Below are 21,159 nucleotides of genomic sequence, written 5' to 3'. Positions count from 1 at the left end.
TTCCGATGTCATCCACCAGGTCATTTATGCATATTGTGAATAGCAACGGTCCCATGACACTCCCCTGCGGCACACCTGAAATTACTCTTACTTCGGAAGACTTCTCTCCATTGAGAATAACATGCTGCGTCCTGTTATCTAGGAACTCCTCAATCCAATCACACAATTGGTCTGATAGTCCATATGCTCTTACTTTGTTCATTAAACGACTGTGGGGAACTGTATCGAACACCTTGCGGAAGTCAAGAAACACGGCATCTACCTGTGAACCCGTGTCTATGGCCCTCTGAGTCTCGTGGACGAATAGCGCGAGCTGGGTTTCACATGACCGTCTTTTTCGAAACCCATGCTGATTCCTACAGAGTAGATTTCTAGTCTCCAGAAAAGTCATTATACTCGAACACAATACGTGTTCCAAAATTCTACAACTGATCGACGTTAGAGATATAGGTCTATAGTTCTGCACATCTGTTCGATGTCCCTTCTTGAAAACGGGGATGACCTGTGCCCTTTTCCAATCCTTTGGAACGCTACGCTCTTCTAGAGACCTACGGTACACCACTGCAAGAAGGGGGGCAAGTTCCTTCGCGTACTCTGTGTAAAATTGAACTGGTATCCCATCAGGTCCAGAGGCCTTTCCTCTTTTGAGCGATTTTAATTGTTTCTCTATCCCTCTGTCGTCTATTTCGATATCTACCATTTTGTCATCTGTGCGACAATCTAGAGAAGGAACTACAGTGCAATCTTCCTCTGTGAAACAACTTTGGAAAAAGACATTTAGTATTTCGTCCTTTAGTCTGTCATCCTCTGTTTCAGTACCATTTTGGTCACAGAGTGTCTGGACATTTTGTTTTGATCCACCTACCGCTTTGACATAAGACCAAAATTTCTTAGGATTTTCTGCCAAGTCAGTACATAGAACTTTACTTTCGAATTCATTGAACGCCTCTCGCATAGCTCTCTTCACACTACATTTCGCTTCACGTAATTTTTGTTTGTCTGCAAGGCTTTGGCTATGTTTATGTTTGCTGTGAAGTTCCCTTTGCTTCCGCAGCAGTTTTCTAACTCGGTTGTTGTACCACGGTGGCTCTTTTCCATCTCTTACGATCTTGCTTGGCACATACTCATCTAACGCATATTGTACGATGGTTTTGAACTTTGTCCACTGATCCTCAACACTATCAGTACTTGAGACAAAACTTTTGTGATGAGCCAACAGGTACTCTGAAATCTGCTTTTTGTCACTTTTTCTAAACAGAAAAATCTTCCAACCCTTTTTAATATTCCTATTTACGGCTGAAATCATCGATGCCGTGGATTGGAAACTGAACACAGCCCTTCTACAAAATAAATCTATATAGACCAGCAAATATACATCAATTGTTTACTTCAGAAGTTCAACATGGATGATTCAAAACCAACTCCACTCCTTTTGATGTTGTAACCACGTTGCACAGTGGGCAGTCTACTGCAAACCAACATGAGGTAAAGGAGATGGAAAGCAAACCTTATTGGCAGGCAGTTGGTAGCTTTATGTTTGCAGCAACTGTCTCACAGCCAGACAGCATGTTTGCTGTGGGCATGGGGAGTGATAATCTGGGTCTTGATCATTGGCATGCTGTTAAAAGGATGATGAAGCATCTACAGGGGACCAGGGACCTGAGCATAAGGAACAAAACTGACTCTACTGGACTGATGGTCTACTCAGATGCCGACTTTGATGGTGACTGTGACACTCGTCGGTCAACAACAGGCTATTTGAGTTTATTAGCAGGTGTGCTTGTGACACGGTGTTCATGTCAGCAGAAAAGTGTGAGCAGATCAACAACAGAGGCCAAATACATAGCAGCTTCAGATGCTGCTACTGAAGTTGTTTGGTTGCATAGTTTTCTCAGTGAACTTGGTTTTCAGTCAGACAAACCAACAACACTCCATGTTGACAGTCAAAGTGCTATTTGCCTGATTAAAAACACAGAATATCACAAACACTCCAAGCACATTGACATTAAATACCATTATATATGTGAACATGTTGAAGATAATGAGATTGAAGTCTATTATGTTTATTCCAATAAACAGTTGGCAGACTTATTCACAAAACCTTTAACTAGAGACAAATTCATATCAAACAGAAAAGTTCTGTCAATGATCTCAAAACAAATTCAATAAAACAAGAAAGGGAGTGTTGACAGCAGTTAGCTTGTTGTATTGAGTTTTCTTTAGTGGCTTCATTTTCAGATTTCGTGGTATGAGTGCACCAGATATTTATGTTCATTCTGTGTGCAGCCATGTTCTGTGACATTATAAACTTATATCTTTGTTCTTTTTTGTTGTTGTTATGGTTACAGTGTAACTTTTGTTGCAATAAAGAAAGGAGCAATAAGATATTTTTACTCCAGTATACTATATTTCGCTCTGTGATTTTCTGCCAAACATAATTAAAGACATCAATATTCAAGAATTTGAATCTAGGACAGCTGCCAACATGAGTAACACACAAGCAGATATCCTTGGAGTAGTGAAACAGCTTAAATCGATAAAAGCAGGTCATCTGGTCCAGACTGTATACCAATTAGGCTACTTTCAGAGTATGCTGATGCAATAGCTTCATACTTGACAATCATACACAACCATTCGCTCAATGAAAGAACTGTACCCAAAGACTGGAAAGTTGCACAGGTCACACCAATATCCAAGAAAGGTAGTAGGAGCAATCCACTAAATTACAGGCCCATATCATTAACGTCGATATGCTGTAGGATTCTGGAACATATATTGTGATCGAACATTTTGAATTACCTCAAAGAAAATGGTCTATTGAAACACAGTCAACACGGATTTAGAAAACATCATTCTTGTGAAACACAACTAGCTCTTCACTCGCATGAAGTGTTGAGTGCTACTGACAAGGGATTTCTAATTGATTCTGTATTTCTGGATTTCTGAGAGGTCTTTGACACTGTACCACAAAAGCGGCCTGTAGTGAAACTGCGTGCTTATGGAATATCATCTCAGTTATGTGACTGGATTCATGATTTCCTGTCAGAGAGGACACAGTTCGTAGTAACTGATGGAAAGTCATCAAGCAGAACAGAAGTGATTTCTGGCATTCCCCAAGGTAGTGTTATAGGCCCTTTGCTGTTCCTTATCTATATAAATGATTTGGGAGACAATCTGAGCAGCCATCTTTAGTTGTTTGCAAATGACACAGTCATTTATTGACTAGTAAAATCATCAGCATAATAAAACAAACTGCAAAATGATGTAGAAGAGATATCTGTATGGTGCGAAAATTGGCACGTGACCCTAAATAACGAAAAGTGTGAGGTCATCCACAGGAGTGCTAAAAGAAATCCATTTAACTTCAGTTACATGATAAATCAGTCCACATTAAAGACTGTAAATTCAACTAAATATCTAGGAATTACAATTATTAACAACTTACATTGGAAGGAACATATAGAAAATGTTGTGGGGAAGACTAACCAAAGACTGCGTTTTATTGGCATGGCACTTAGAAAATGTAACAGACCTGCTAAGGAAACTGCCTACACTAAGCTTGTCTGTCCTCTTTTAGAATACTGTTGTGCAGTGTGGGATCCTTACCAGACAAGATTGATGGAGTACATCGAAAAAGTTCAGAGAAGAGCAGCTTGTTCTGTATTACCATGAAACAGAGGTGAGAGTGTCACTGAAATGATACAGGATTTGGGGTGGACATAATTACAATGAAGGTGTTTTTCCTTGCAGTGAAATCTTCTCATGAAATTCCAGTCACCAACTTTCTCCTCCGAATGTGAAAATATTTTGTTGACGCTGACCTACGTAGGGAGAAGTGTTCACCATGATAAAATAAGGGAAATAAGAGTTTGTACTGAAAGATATAGATGTTTGTTCTTTTCACACACAAGATTAGAATAATAGAGAACTGTGAAGGTGCTTTAATGAACCCTCTTTCAGGCACTTAAATGTGGTTTGCTGAGTATTCATGTAAATATAGATGTAGATGAAAGCAGAGATAAATACCTTACCTTATCAGCATTTTGTTTCTGTGCGTGCTTCACCATCTTTTACCTCCTGACATCACTTGCTCACCAATATGTCTTGCTATTTATTAAGTGTTGTCAAATGTGCATTATATTACAAAATATAAATAAAATGACTCATGTCTGAACTATAATTTTTAGTGCTGTTATTGTGTTTAATTCTTGTTCATTGATCCATCACATTTTTATGAAGGAAGCAGACACATACTTGTCCAGCTTTGCTGAAGTGTTTCAGTTTTCGATGTCAGATGGACAAAATGATTCCTTTCTTTGCAAGCTGTGCACTAATGAGAAAAGAATACAAAACAGTTGGAGCTCCACGGCAAACTTATAAACAGACATAAAGGTAAGGTTTTTGCTTGCTGTCAGCATTATGTACTCAAATAAAAATGTGATTGATAGCATAATTTTATTTAAATAGGAAATATTCTCAATATTTAAAACTATAAACCTGAAAAAGCTAATATATTGAATTCTCACTTTAGATTAGAACTAATACCCATATTCTGTAAAACAAATTTAAAAAATAAAGTGGAAGACATGAGAATAATGCCCAGCAGTACCATAACAGGTTCAACCTCAAAACAAACAACACATAACTCTTGAGGAAACTCTTCAACTACACAATACATAACCCAAAGTATGGTTGACAAAAGAGTAAAGTACTCAATCCTAGATGTCGTTCAGCCATGCCTCATAGCAGACGAGCCATCATTTCAAGATCAAGATTTGATACATCTGGTTTGCTAAAGTCTTTGTCAGTTGTATCAAGAAAAACTGTCAGTGAAAGATAAAAAGTGTATATATATATATATATATATATATATATATATATATATATATATATATATATATATAAAATAGAAGGAAACATTCCACGTGGGAAAAAATATATCTAAAAACAAAGATGATGTGACTTACCAAACGAAAGTGCTGGCACGTCGATAGACACACGAACATACGCACAAAATTCTAGCTTTCGCAACCAATGGTTGCCTCATCAGGAAAGAGGGAAGGAGAGGGAAAGACGAAAGGATTTGGGTTTTAAGGGAGAGGATAAGGAGTCATTCCAATCCCGGGAGCGGAAAGACTTACCTTAGGGGGAAAAAACGATGGGTATACACTCGCACACACACACATATCCATCCACACATATACAGACACAAGCAGACATATACAGAGGCAAAGAGTTTTCGCAACCAACGGTTGCCTCGTCAGGAAAGAGGGAAGGAGAGGGAAAGACGAAAGGATTTGGGTTTTAAGGGAGAGGGTAAGGAGTCATTCCAATCCCGGGAGCGGAAAGACTTACCTTAGGGGGAAAAAAAGACGGGTATACACTCGCACACACACACATATCCATCCACACATATACAGACACAAGCAGACAGCGAAAGCTAGAATTTTGTGTGTATGTTCGTGTTTGTTTGTGTGTCTATCGACCTTCCAGCGCTTATGTTTGGTAAGTCTCATCATCTATATTTTTCCCACGTGGAATGTTCCCCTCTCCAAACATACACACAAAATTCTAGCTTTCGCAACCAACGGTTGCTTTGTCAGGAAAGAGGGAAGGAGAGGGAAAGACGAAAGGATTTGGGTTTTAAGGGAGAGGGTAAGGAGTCATTCCAATCCCGAGAGCGGAAAGACTTACCTTAGGGGGAAAAAACGACGGGTATACACTCGCACACACACACATATCCATCCGCAAATACACAGACACAAGCAGACATTTGTAAAGGCAACGAGTTTGGGCAGAGATGTCAGTCGAGGCGGAAGTACAGGGGCAAAGATGTTGTTGAAAGACAGGTGAGGTATGAGAGGTGGCAAATTGAAATTAGAAATTAGCTGAGATTGAGGCCTGGCGGATAGTGAGAAGAGAGGATATGCTGAAGGGCAAGTTCCCATCTCCGGAGCTCTGACAGGTTGGTGTTAGTGGGAAGTATCCAGATAAACCGGATGGTGTAACACTGTGCCAAGATGTGCTGGCCGTGCACCAAGGCATGTTTAGCCTCAGGGTGATCCTCATTACCAACAAACACTGTCTGCCTGTGTCCATTCATGCGAATGGACAGTTTGTTGCTGGTCATTCCCACATAGAAGGCTTCACAGTGTAGGCAGGTCAGTTGGTAAATCACGTGGGTGCTTTCACACGTGGCTCTGCCTTTGATCGTGTATGCTTTCCGGGTTACAGGACTGGAGTAGGTGGTGGTGGGAGGGTGCATGGGACAGGCTTTACACAGGGGGCGGTTACAAGGGTAGGAGCCAGAGGGTAGGGAAGGTGGTTTGGGGATTTCATAGGGATGAACTAAGAGGTTACGAAGGTTAGGTGGACGGCGGAAAGACACTCTTGGTGGAGTGGGGAGGATTTCATGAAGGATGGATCTCATTTCAGGGCAGGATTTGAGGAAGCCGTATCCCTGCTGGAGAGCCACATTCAGAGTCTGATCCAGTCCCGGAAAGTATCCTGTCACAAGTGGGGCACTTTTGGGGTTCTTCTGTGGAAGGTTCCGGGTTTGAGGAGATGAGGAAGTGGCTCTGGTTATTTGCTTCTGTACCAGGTCAGGAGGGTAGTTGCGGGATGCGAAAGCTGTTTTCGGGTTGTTGGTGTAATGTTTCAAGGATTCCGGACTGGAGCAGATTCGTTTGCCACAAAGACCTAGGCTGTAGGGAAGGGACCGTTTGATGTGGAATGGGTGGCAGCTGTCATAATGGAGGTACTGTTGCTTGTTGGTGGGTTTGATGTGGACGGACGTGTGAAGCTGGCCATTGGAAAGGTGGAGGTCAACGTCAAGGAAAGTGGCATGGGATTTAGAGTAGGACCAGGTGAATCTGATGGAACCAAAGGAGTTGAGGTTGGAGAGGAAATTCTGGAGTTCTTCTTCACTGTGAGTCCAGATCATGAAAATGTCATCAGCAAATCTGTACCAAACTTTGGGTTGGCTGGCCTGGGTAACCGAGAAGGCTTCCTCTAAGCGACCCATGAATAGGTTGGTGTACGAGGGGGCCATCCTGGTACCCATGGCTGTTCCCTTTAATTGTTGGTATGACTGGCCTTCAAAAGTGAAGAAGTTGTGGGTCAGGATGAAGCTGGCTAAGGTAATGAGGAAAGAGGTTTTAGGTAGGGTGGCAGGTGATCGGCGTGAAAGGAAGTGCTCCATCGCAGCAAGGCCCTGGACATGCGGAATATTTGTGTATAAGGAGGTGGCATCAATGGTTACAAGGATGGTTTCTGGGGGTAACAGACTGGGTAGAGATTCCAGGCATTCGAGAAAGCGGTTGGTGTCTTTGATGAAGGATGGGAGACTGCATGTAATGGGTTGAAGGTGTTGATCTACGTAGGCAGAGATGCATTCTGTGGGGGCTTGGTAACCAGCTACAATGGGACGGCCGGGATGATTGGGTTTGTGAATTTTAGGAATAAGGTAGAAAGGTTTTGTAGGGAGCCTAAGGTTCTGAGGATTCCTTGAAGCTCCGCCTGGACATCAGGAATGGGATTACCTTGGCAAACTTTGTAAGTAGTGTTGTCTGAAAGCTGACGCAGTCCCTCAGCCACATACTCCCGACGATCAAGTACCACGGTCGTGGAACCCTTGTCTGCCGGAAGAATGACAATGGATCGGTCAGCCTTCAGATCACGGATAGCCTGGGCTTCAGCAGTGGTGATGTTGGGAGTAGGATTTAGGTTTTTTAAGAAGGATTGAGAGGCAAGGCTGGAAGTCAGAAATTCCTGGAAGGTTTGGAGAGGGTGATTTTGAGGAGGAGGAGGTGGGTCCCGCTGTGACGGAGGATGGAACTGTTCCAGGCAGGGTTCAATTTGGATAGTGTCTTGGGGATTTGGATCATTAGGAGTAGGATTAGGATCATTTTTCTTCATGGCAAAGTGATATTTCCAGCAGAGAGTACGGGTGTAGGACAGTAAATCTTTGACGAGGGCTGTTTGGTTGAATCTGGGAGTGGGGCTGAAGGTGAGGCCTTTGGGTAGGACAGAGGTTTAGGATTGGGAGAGAGGTTTGGAGGAAAGGTTAACTACTGAATTAGGGTGTTGTGGTTCCAGATTGTGTTGATTGGAATTTTGAGGTTTTGGATGGAGTGGAGCTGGAAGTGGGAGATTGAGTAGATGGGAGAGACTGGGTTTGTGTGCAATGAGAGGAGGTTGAGGTTTGCTGGAAAGGTTGTGAAGGGTGAGTGAGTTGCCTTTCCGGAGGTGGGAAACCAGGAGATTGGATAGTTTTTTAAGGTGGAGGGCGGCATGATGTTCTAATTTGCGGTTGGCCTGTAGGAGGATGCTCTGAACAGCCGGTGTGGATGTGGGAGAGGAAATATTGAGGACTTTTATTAAGGATAGGAGTTGACGGATGTGTTCATTGGCTGAGTTGATGTGTAGGTGAAGGATTAGGTGGGTGAGGGCAATGGATTGTTCAGTTTGGAACTGGTATAGGGACTGATGGAAAGAAGGGTTGCAGCCAGAGATGGGAACTTTAAGTGTGAGGCCTTTGGGGGTGATGCCAAATGTCAGACAAGCCCGAGAAAATAAAATATGGGAGTGTAATCTGGCTAGGGCAAAGGCATGTTTGAGGAGGGAATGTAAATAAAACTTAATGGGGTCTTTGTGGAGGTGTTGTGAGGGTGACATGCTATTAGAAGGTGAAAAGTGTAATGTGAGGCTGAAATGAAATGAAAATAAATATAAAATATATGGGGAGAGATAAAGGTGAACTAGAAAGCAAATGGAGATCTGGTGTGAAAAAAGGCGAAAAAGTGTTGGCGAGAGCTGGGCTATGTTGATCCTGTGGTGAACGATGTGCATAAAGGTTAGGTGGTTGTGTTGCCGCCAAAACACAGTAAAGGGTGGAGAAATTCGGGAAAATTTCGAAAAAACTACGTGTAGATGTATTAAAAGGAGTGGTATGGTGGTGGAAGATTTTGGAAATGAGGCTAACAATTGTCTGATGAAGAAATAATGACGTTAAAACCTGTGGGAAGCGGCTAAAAATGATCAGTGGTGTGAGAAAAACGGAAATGGGAATAAAGCAAAAGTTGTTAGAACCAGCCTACGAGGTTGTTTAATACACTCCTGGAAATTGAAATAAGAACACCGTGAATTCATTGTCCCAGGAAGGGGAAACTTTATTGACACATTCCTGGGGTCAGATACATCACATGATCACACTGACAGAACCACAGGCACATAGACACAGGCAACAGAGCATGCACAATGTCGGCACTAGTACAGTGTATATCCACCTTTCGCAGTAATGCAGGCTGCTATTCTCCCATGGAGACGATCATAGAGATGCTGGATGTAGTCCTGTGGAACGGCTTGCCATGCCATTTCCACCTGGCACCTCAGTTGGACCAGCGTTCGTGCTGGACGTGCAGACCGCGTGAGACGACGCTTCATCCAGTCCCAAACATGCTCAATGGGGGACAGATTCGGAGATCTTGCTGGCCAGGGTAGTTGACTTACACCTTCTAGAGCACGTTGGGTGGCACGGGATACATGCGGACGTGCATTGTCCTGTTGGAACAGCAAGTTCCCTTGCCGGTCTAGGAATGGTAGAATGATGGGTTCGATGACGGTTTGGATGTACCGTGCACTATTCAGTGTCCCCTCGACGATCACCAGTGGTGTACGGCCAGTGTAGGAGATCGCTCCCCACACCATGATGCCGGGTGTTGGCCCTGTGTGCCTCGGTCGTATGCAGTCCTGATTGTGGCGCTCACCTGCACGGCGCCAAACACGCATACGACCATCATTGGCACCAAGGCAGAAGCGACTCTCATCGCTGAAGACGACACGTCTCCATTCGTCCCTCCATTCACGCCTGTCGCGACACCACTGGAGGCGGGCTGCACGATGTTGGGGCGTGAGCGGAAGACGGCCTAACGGTGTATGGGACCGTAGCCCAGCTTCATGGAGACGGTTGCGAATGGTCCTCGCCGATACCCCAGGAGCAACAGTGTCCCTAATTTGCTGGGAAGTGGCGGTGCGGTCCCCTACGGCACTGCGTAGGATCCTACGGTCTTGGCGTGCATTCGTGCGTCGCTGCGGTCCGGTCCCAGGTCGACGGGCACGTGCATCTTCCGCCGACCACTGGCGACAACATCGATGTACTGTGGAGACCTCACGCCCCACGTGTTGAGCAATTCGGCGGTACGTCCACCCGGCCTCCCGCATGCCCACTATATGCCCTCGCTCAAAGTCCGTCAACTGCACATACGGTTCACGTCCACGCTGTCGCGGCATGCTACCAGTGTTAAAGACTGCGATGGAGCTCCGTATGCCACGGCAAACTGGCTGACACTGTCGGCGGCGGTGCACAAATGCTGCGCAGCTAGCGCCATTCGACGGCCAACACCGCGGTTCCTGGTGTGTCCGCTGTGCCGTGCATGTGATCATTGCTTGTACAGCCCTCTCGCAGTGTCCGGAGCAAGTATGGTGGGTCTGACACTCCGGTGTCAATCTGTTCTTTTTTCCATTTCCAGGAGTGTAGGTTCACCTATTCCTCTCCAACCTCAACTCCTTTTGTTCCATCAGATTCACCTGGTCCTACTCTAAATCCCATGCCACTTTCCTTGATGTTGACCTCCACCTGTCTAATGGCCAGCTTCACACGTCCGTCCACATCAAACCCACCAACAAGCAACAGTACCTCCATTATCACAGCTGCCACCCATTCCATATCAAACGGTCCCTTCCCTACAGCCTAGGTCTTCGTGGCAAACGAATCTGCTCCAGTCTGGAATCCTTGAACCATTACACCAACAACCTGAAAACAGCTTTCGCATCCTGCAACTACACTCCCAACCTGGTACAGAAGCAAATAACGAGAGCCACTTCCTCATCTCCTCAAACCCGGAATCTCCCACAGAAGAACCCCAAAAGTGCCCCACTTGTGACAGGATACTTTCCAGGACTGGATCAGACTCTGAATGTGGCTCTCCAGCAGGGATACGACTTCCTCAAATCCTGCCCTGAAATGAGATCCATCCTTCATGAAATCCTCCCCACTGCACCAAGAGTGTCTTTCCACCATCCACCTAACATTCTTAACCTCTTAGTTCATCCCTATGAAATCCCCAAACCACCTTCCCTACCCTCTGGCTCCTACCCTTGTAACCACCCCCCTGTGTAAAACCTGTCCGATGCACCCTCCCACAACCACCTACTCCAGTCCTGTAACCTGGAAGGGTACACGCTCAAAGGCAGAGCCACATGTGAAAGCACCCACGTGATTTACCAACTGACCTGCCTACACTGTGAAGCCTTCTATGTGGGAATGACCAGCAACAAACTGTCCATTCGCATGAATGGACACAGGCAGACAGTGTTTGTTGGTAATGAGGATCACCCTGTGGCTAAACATGCCTTGGTGCACGGCCAGCACATCTTGGCACAGCGTTACACCGTCCGGGTTATCTGAATACTTCCCACTAACACCAACCTGTCAGAACTACAGAGATGGGAACTTGCCCTTCAGCACATCCTCTATTCTAGCTATCCGCCAGGCCTCAATCTCCGCTAATTTCTAATTTCAATTTGCCGCCGCTCATACCTCACCTGTTACCCTTTCCCTTAAAACCCAAATCCTTTCGTCTTTCCCTCTCCTTCCCTCTTTCCTGATGAGGCAACCGTTGGTTGCGAAAGCTTGAATTTTGTGTGTATGTTTGTGTTTGTTTGTGTGTCTATCGACCTGCCAGCACTTTTGTTTGGTAAGTCTCATCATCTTTCTTTTTAGATATATTTTTCCCACGTGGAATGTTTCCCTCTATTTATATATATATATATATATACCTAAAAACAAAGATGATGTGACTTACCGAATGAAAGTGCTGGCAGGTCGACACACACACAAACGAACACAAACATACACACAAAATTCAAGCTTTCGCAACAAACTGTTGCCTCATCAGGAAAGAGGGAAGGAGAGGGAAAGACGAAAGGATGTGGGTTTTAAGGGAAAGGGTAAGGAGTCATTCCAGTCCCGGGAGCGGAAAGACTTACCTTAGGGGGAAAAAAGGACGGGTATACACTCGCACACACACACATATCCATCCACACATATACAGACACAAGCAGACATATATGGGTCTTTAAATATGTCTGCTTGTGTCTGTATATGTGTGGATGGTTATGTGTGTGTGTGTGCGAGTGTATACCCGTCCCTTTTTCCCCCTAAGGTAAGTCTTTCCGTTCCCGGGACTGGAATGACTCCTTACCCTCTCCCTTAAAACCCACATCCTTTCGTGTTTCCCTCTCCTTCCCTCTTTCCTGATGAGGCAACAGTTTGTTGCGAAAGCTTGAATTTTGTGTGTATGTTTGTGTTCGTTTGTGTGTCTGCCGACCTGCCAGCACTTTCATTTGGTAAGTCACATCATCTTTGTTTTTAGGTATATTTTTCCTACGTGGAATGTTTCCTTCTATTATATATATATATATATATATATATATATGAGTAGATATATTTTTCCTTCGTGGAATGTTTCCTTCTATTATAACCATATATATATATATATATATATATATATATATATATATATATATATATATATATATATATTAAATATGTCTGCTTGTGTCTGTATATGTTTGGATGGATATGTGTGTGTGTGCGAGTGTATACCCGTCCTTTTTTCCCCCTAAGGTAAGTCTTTCCGCTCCCGGGACTGGAATGACTCCTTACCCTCTTCCTTAAAACCCACATCCTTTCGTCTTTCCCTCTCCTTCCCTCTTTCCTGATGGGGCAACAGATTGTTGCGAAAGCTTGAATTTTGTGTATGTTTGTGTTCGTTTGTGTGTCTGTCGACCTGCCAGCACTTTCATTTGGTAAGTCACACATCTTTGTTTTTAGGTATATATATATATATATATATATATATATATATATATATATATATATATATATATATGAGTCTGTAAGTGAAGCAAAGTGCTGAAGAAGAGATTTTAACCGCTCCTCACCAATTCTGTGCAAGTTCTACATTAAATGTCATTTCTGTGGAAAATTACGAACATTGAAGATAAGAAATTAAATAAAAATTCAAAGAACTCCATGACAAAATGCCCCAATCTTTGGAACAAATAGAATCAGCCAACACAAGTTGCAGGCCACATCAAAAACAGTTCTGGTGTCTGTTTGTTCATGGCCATAATTACAAAGTGGAACTCAGTGTATGAAGCTGTTCAAAAAATCTGCAAATTGATGTATAGTGACAAAAAATTTTTTGATAGTGGTATGAATTTTTGTTCATTGCCAAGACTAGAAAATGGATAAGCTACTTTCCTGAGAGAATACTGTGAAATAATGAATACACTGACACAGGATCTGAACTTGCTACAAGGTGAACACAACATGTTCATGGGTTTTCTTCTGCAATGTATATAAATAATGCTGTTTGTGGTATTGGAAATGGTGCTACAGGAAATTCATGTTCGATATTGGGATATCTGACCATTCACCCCTTTTTATATCGTTCCCAATTTTTTGTAAAGCACACACAGTGAAATATGTCAGGAACTTTAGCCAGTAAGATGTGAATCAATTTGTCTCAAAACTAAATGAAACTCCTGGCTGTTCAGCAAGCAGTGTAACTATATTGCTTTTGTATCAGATTTCATGAGTATTATCAATGGGTGTTTCCCCTTCACAATAAATACAGTAAAACAAACTCATGAGTAGCTGAAGATATCAGAAACTCTAGTATTAGAAAGAGGTAACTACACACGGAAACTAAAAAGGATGGTGTGAAGTTTGTCATCCATGTAAATAAATACAAAAGAACATGTGACAAAGTAGTAACACAAATTGGCAAACAGTAAATACATCTCAAATGCCATAAATAAATCAAAAGATGTTCAGGCTGAAATAGGTGCTGAGAAAATGAATCATTTTAACCTTACATTAGAAATTAATAGGGAAACTGTTATGAACTCCAGACAGATTTGTGAATAATGCAACAGGTAATTCATGACTTCAAACAAAATAGATTATTGCCTTCCTCCTCACATAAATCATACTGTAATACAACACAGACTGAGAGAACTTAAATTTACTTCTGTATCTTGCCATGAAGTGGCTAGAATTAGAAAATCTTAAATTAGTTGGTTGGATGAAATTCCCACAAAAATAATATAGGCAGGATGCGATAATATTGCACCCCAACTCTACCACATAGTAACTAAATCATTTGATGAGGTCTGCTTCCCAGGGAGGGTGAAACATGTGGAAGTTTGATCTACCTACATAAAGGGCAGACTGCTAATATCAGTGCTATCAATTTTTTCTAAAATATTTGAGTGAACAGTGTGCAATCAATTAGGATAGTGTAACGAAACTCATAACACTATTATTGATAATCAATATGCATTTATAAATGGGCAAAGCACTGTGCACATTGTTACTGAACTTATCACTGAAATAAGCCAATGCCTTGACAACAAGCAACTGATATCTTTTGTGAAACTGAACCTTACAAAAACACAAATTGCACATTTCAGGACCAAACATACTGCTGAACATATGTCACAGTTAAGTTATGAGGGCACAGAACTGTCATGTACTGATCACATAGATTGCTTAGTGTTGCGATTAAACAGTTTTGTTTATGAAATGAGGATTCAAAATAAAGTAACTCAATCAGCCCTTAAAATTATTTATCATGCATATTTTATATTAGTTGTAAGAAATGGCATAATTTTTTGGAGTGTTGCAAAAGCAAACCTCCTCAGTGTTCAAGCTACAGAAGGATATCATCACAGCTAGGATGGGAACAAACAATAGGCAGTCATGCGAACCTCTATTCTTAAGCCTTGACTTAGTGGCAGTTGCTTCTATGTTTGTAGATGAAATACTCCTCTTTGAGCTAAAACACCTGCATCTTTTCAGAGAAGATACTGTACTTTGAAACATGTTTATGAAACAGGGCATGGATCAGATTACTTCTTACGTTCTCATATGCATAGCTTATTTGAAAGCACCCCATATTATGTGGCTTTGAAGGTTAGCACTAAAATATGGTCCAAATTCAAGAACTGAAAGGTAGAAACCATAGAGGTAAACATTGAAAAATCTATGAGAGGCACAAGAAGTGTGTGATGGATGTGAGTTCGTACAGAAGAGCAGATGCAGACCCAGACCACTTCCTAGTCACAGCCAAATTATGGTTACAGCTGTGCTATAACATGAAAAAGAACAACATGACCAAGAGAAAGTTTGATATTGAGACGCTGAAGAATCCAGAAATATGCCAGCAGTATAACATTAAAGTGTGTAACAAGATTGAAGTATTGGCATCAGACCATGCTGATGAAATAGGTGTTAACAAGCAATGGGAAGAAATAAGGACCTCTGCCACTGAAGCAGATGAAGAAATTCTAGGAGAGAAAAAGCTAACAACGAAGAAGAAATGGTTCAATGAGACATGTGAACAAGCTGTGAAGGCCAGGAAGAGAGCAAGGGTGGTGCATAGCTGGACAGACAATGTGTGGTACAACAGGAAGCACTCAAGACCGTAAGAAGAAAAACAAATAGGATTCTGAGAACAGAAAAAAGAAAGTTCATGAATAATATGATTGAGGAAGGGTGAAGGAGAAGCCGCAAACATTCAAGTGACTCAACAAGATGCAGAAAGAGCAATGAGGAAATTAAAGAATACTAAGGCACCAGGAGAGGATAGGATAACAGCAGAGATGTTGAAGGCAGGAGGAGAAACACTTCAGGAAGAGCTATACAATCTCATAAAAGAAATATGGGAAAAAGAGGAAATCCCAGATGAGTGAAAATCAGCTGCCATTATCCCACTGCATAAAAAGAACAGTAATAGGAATTGTAACAACTACAGAGGCATTTCTCTCATAAGTGTACATTACAAAGTTCTACCTTTAATATTACTTGAAAAACTTAAGCCATTTGCAAAAGATATTATAGGAGAGTACCAGGCAGGCTTCCAGGAAGGACGATCAACCATTGATCAAATTTTCACCATGAGGCAAATCTGGGAAAAGTGCTGGGAATTCAACCATCGATTTCTGGTGACATTCATGGACTTCTCAAAAGCTTATGACAGTATCCACAGATTAAGTACGTACAACATCCAGAGAGAGCTTTGTATACTAATAAAGTTAATAAATATGGTCAAGGTGTGCACAGTGGAGACAACAGCCAATTTCAAATACCAAGGGGAGCTCTCCAAGGGGAGCTCTCCAAGGAATTCCATATCAGAACGGTTGTGAGACAAGGTGATGTTATTTCACAACTGTTATTTAATTTGTTCCTAGAGAAAGCAATCTGGGAAATGAAAAGAGAAAACAAAGGGGTAACGCTAAATGGTAGGACAGATTTATTGGGTTATGCAGACGACATGGCAGTTCTAGCAAAATCAGAGGAAGAGGTGGCAGAAAATGTAGAGGACCTAGTGCAAAATGCAAGTAAGATTGGTTTATGGATTAATCGGAAAAGACCAAGGTAATGGAGGTATCAATAGAAACCCCTAATGACATCCCATTACAGGTAGGGATATGGAAATTTGCTAAAGTGGAAAATTTTAAATAGTACGTGGTTCAACAGGCAAAATAATTTAAAACAGGAAATAAATCAATGTATTGTGAATGGGTCTAAAACTTATTTCAGTCTAAAGCAGATAATGTCACGTAAGAATCTGTCAATTAAGACCAAACTTAAAGCATACAATGCCGTGATAGTGCCAGTATTGTATGGGACAGAAAGCCTAAGCCCAACAAAGATGCATAAAGAAAACTTGTTTGTCTTTGAAAGAAAAATTATGAGAAGGACCTTTGGACCTTTCCAGGAAGGGAGCTTGTGGAGACGGAGAAAACACCAAGAACTGTATGAGCTAATGAGGCAACCGAACATCGTTCAAAACCTGAAAGTGTGGAGAATAAGCTTGGCAGGCCACATTGCTAGGAGACCAGACACCTCTCAGGCAAAAGCCATACTTATGGGAATACCTGGTACCCATCCAATCAGAAGACCCAGGAAGTGATGGGAGGATGAGCTACAGAAAGACCTTTGCCAGCTAGGAGTCCGTGACAACTGGATCCAAAGTGCACAAGATCACCATCTATGGAGGAGCATTGTGAAGTCAGCGCATGATCTACAGGGTCCTCAATCACATATTTGATGATAATGATGATGATGATAAAATGATATTACAGCACAGAAGATTTTATGAATGAGGAAGACATGTAGCAGATAATAAATTTTTAATTTGTTCCTTGTTTTTCTAAGCTATAATCTCATTTTTTGTGTGTGTATGTGTATGTTTCTTTTAATGGAGCTATGTGTTTTTTTATATATGCCCATATTTATATACTATAAAAACAAAAAATGAAAAATAGTTAGAAAAAACAGATTGGAAAAATTTAAGAAAGAGGAAGGAATGTAACAACTTGTAATGGTCGCCTTGTCGTAGATATAGCTAATTGCTATAATCGCACTATTTCACTCCCATTTACGGAGCTTGTTAGCACTTGATGTTAGGTTGGCGCCATTAAAATGCATTGTGTTGTGGTAATCGCTGCTACTTGCTGGATCGCTGCTGTGTCTCGATGTTGATGCTGGCTCTAAATCTGGTTGTCTAGGGTTAAAATCATGAGGTCCCGTGTTTTTTATGTGCTTTTGATGATAAAGAACGAGAGAAACCAACAAATATGTAAACTTCAAATATTTATTACTCTGGTGGCCATCTTAATTCCACTGTCCACCAAAGACCATGACACAACACAACTTCCTTTACATGTTCTTTGCATTGTTTATCCACCTCAAACAATAACACACAAACACACTGTACCAAAGTGACATTCCGACTGCCTCCCGACCGTTCTTGCTGCTTGTATTTATAACATTGTCAAAGAACTACTAAAAAGAGATATAGTTTACAAGTCACATGTACATCTGTTATCATAATTTGTGCAGAAAAGTTATTAATTTGCATCGAGTGACATAATTTAACATGTTATTAAAATGACAGACAGATTTGTTGACTTGACAGAATAATTCTTTGTTACAAAAAGGCCGTTTTTTAGAAGTTTGTCAATTGACTTCTCTAATTTGCATAAATAAGTAAATTACATGAATTATTAAGAATTACATTGGTTTTCGTCTAAAATAGGATTGATTTTGTGAATAGTGAGTGAAAACGCTCCTAGTGAACAAATAGGTTTCCCTGGGTGATTTTTATTTAAGGAGATCCAAAATACCTAAGTTGGCCACTAGTTTTCGTACTTCATATTAATTATTTAAGATGAACTTAGTGTTTTTACATGATGACATTTGCTGTATCAGTGATCAAGTGATATAAACTTTTGTGTGGGTCAGTTACTCAGTATAATTTAATGGGTTTACTGTTTATGCAGACATGTTATGCAATCATTGTTAACATACACAATAACTTTTCTATAATCATAAATACTCGTTAAACTGGTTGAATTTGGAGGGTATCGCATACTTCGGTATAGTAAAGCCTTTAATATGTTCCGTTACAAACTATTAACAATTATTTAGCTTTTTATGTTGTAACATGCTTGGTGTACATGCGTACCACCTTCTTTTAATGTATGTTGTTTTTATATATACCTTTGTAGACATGCAGCTGTAATCATTGATGAGTCACCAATGTTTCAATCAAATGATTGTATATAACATGTCATGTGACAATATAGATTATACTGCTTTGAAATGAAAGCTGAATAACTTATCCATAAACTGACACTGTGCAGACTTCTGCTTGATGTGGAGTTGCAGAACAGGTGCAAACATGCATTTGAAAATACAGATTTAATCTGGTCTGTGTGTGCTTCCACCCAAAATTTAGAACTACTTGGATGGATCAACCACATACATGTGTAGCCAAGGGTTTTATGCTGGAAGGCCATAAGAGACACTGTCAGGGAAGAAGCAGAAGTACTGGAGCAAGAGGCAGTGCATTTTTCTGCTTTGAGAGACAAAATACACTTACCCATCATGCGCAACAGGAACTTGAACAATTGTTATTAAACTGTACAACACATACACAGCACAGGTCCTCAATGTGTTCCCCACAATCAAGGCCTCCTTCATTACATATAATACAGGTGCAGCAACTACTGCAGCTGTAGAGAGACTTTTTAGTATAGATGGTATTATTCTGAGGGCAATGGGTGGAGGGGCGGGGGGAGGGCTAATTGGGAGACAAAACATTTGAAAAACATCTTTTGTTGAAAATGAACGAGCAGTTCAACTGAGAGAGAAAGAATTGTAGCCAATGTATTTAATTATTGATTAACATTGTGGTTATTTCCTTTCTAGATGAACAGGGTTCATTATTTATTTAAAGATGAGTTGCATTACAATTTTTAAAAGTAACTGTAATGATAGCTGAAACCAATACTGTTAGTTTTGATGTGTAGTAACTATAAACGTGACCAAGTTACTTTTCCAGGGAAGTGACTTTAACTACAACTTAGTAACTTTGAACATATATTTTTCCGAACTCTGGGTACTTCAGAGACTACCAGGTGAGTTGAGATGTAAAGTGCCTGAGCAAAATTAATGCGAAATGGGACAATAACTGGTGAATCTTCACACTCCTGAAGTCTGGACATGTTTACGAGCTCTTTCAGCTAAAGGAGATCTGCTGTGAGACATTTAAAAAAAATTAATACTCTCTGTATTTTAAACAAATTATCATATGTGGACTCTGAGAAATGAAAACTAGCAAGAATATGATACAACATAACTGAAGGATATATACATAAAGTAATGTTGTTAGTACAGTTTTATGAATTCCTTTTACTAATGGCAATTAATGCATTTGAGTAAACTGATTTGTAAGGAAAACATACTCTACTACTAAGTAACTTAAATTTTATACCAGTCTCTACATAATAAGATTAATACATTAGTTACTGTCCACCACTTTATCTCACAAACAGAAAAACACATTAGAATTACATTGTGTAAGAAATTTGCTACTCTGATGCAAGCATGTCTTGGTAGAATCTCACCTATATGTGTGATACTTTGATGGGAGGGTACATCATGTAGCAGAATGAGACAATACATTAAGAACAGATTGATACTACCTTTGCCACAAACTGCAGTACCTCTACATGGTGAATGTGAAATGAATGTAGAAAATGAGAGGTTTGATAGAGTGGGTCAGAACACACACATTTCACATGGCAACCCACATCTGCATCCCTTGGCATATGGAGGTAGGCGTCATTGAACAGTGTTGTGCACTGCCAGAGGGCAAGGACACAAGATTTCAGTGTATTTGTGACATCAAGATAAAAGAAACATCCCATTAAGTTGCAACACTGTTGTCAACATAGCTGTGGATATTCCAGGCAGGACAACGTTATGGGCTTTATGCTTCATACTGGTACATGGATGCATTGCTGCTGGCTGGGAAAATGCATGTTTGGTATGTGTTGCATAGAGGGCAGCATGTGTGCACACTGTGGAGTCTGTTTTGCCATGGGTCAGTCTGTATTCAAACAGGGACACTCTCCTGTCTGTTACTATGTGGAGCAGACAGGAAATGGAGTGTTATTCTTGCGAGGACACGGCAGAAATGGAGTGTTATTCTTGCGAGGACACGGCAGATGTGCACTGTGCTTATGGGGCAGTGGATGGAAATGATCATTCTGCCCAACGTTTATATGGTCAGCTCCTTCCTAATCACTGAGTGCCAGACCCACACACATTTACTGCCATTCACATTCCCCATGAGAAACAGGTTTCGGCCGCTGTGGCCAAGCAGTTCTAGGCACTTCAGTCCGGAACCTCATTGCTGCTACAGTCGCAGGTTCGAACCTTGCCTCGGGCATGGATTTGTGTGATGTCTTTAGGTTAGTTAGGTTTAAGTAGTTCTAAGTCTAGGGGACTGGTGACCTTAGATGTTAACTCCCATAGTGCTTAGAGCCATTTGAACCATTTTTTTGAGAAACAGGTTCACTTGAGGTACGTTTCCCAATGGCATGTTCTCTTCATTGCACATGTGCATTTAAGGCCTACTTTGAAACCCGGTGCATTCATTTTGTCTTACAAGTACAGAGGCCTGATGGATGTGGTTGTCAATCCACAATGCATACACCAGGGCTTGAAGAGGAGGT

At 41.4% G+C, this 21,159-nt stretch overlaps 1 protein-coding gene across 1 annotated transcript; it reads left to right on the top strand.

The window, feature by feature from the left end:
* The first annotated feature begins 1,494 nt into the window (after window positions 1-1,494).
* On the top strand, window positions 1,495-2,169 carry LOC126188660 (uncharacterized). Its single transcript, XM_049930264.1, has one exon. The coding sequence runs from the start codon at window positions 1,495-1,497 to the stop codon at window positions 2,167-2,169; it is 675 nt and encodes a 224-aa protein (XP_049786221.1).
* Window positions 2,170-21,159: the final 18,990 nt, after the last annotated feature.

Source organism: Schistocerca cancellata, chromosome 5 (assembly GCF_023864275.1).
Source record: "Schistocerca cancellata isolate TAMUIC-IGC-003103 chromosome 5, iqSchCanc2.1, whole genome shotgun sequence".
NCBI lineage: Eukaryota > Metazoa > Arthropoda > Insecta > Orthoptera > Acrididae > Schistocerca > Schistocerca cancellata.
This window is presented reverse-complemented; position numbering and strand designations above follow the sequence as displayed.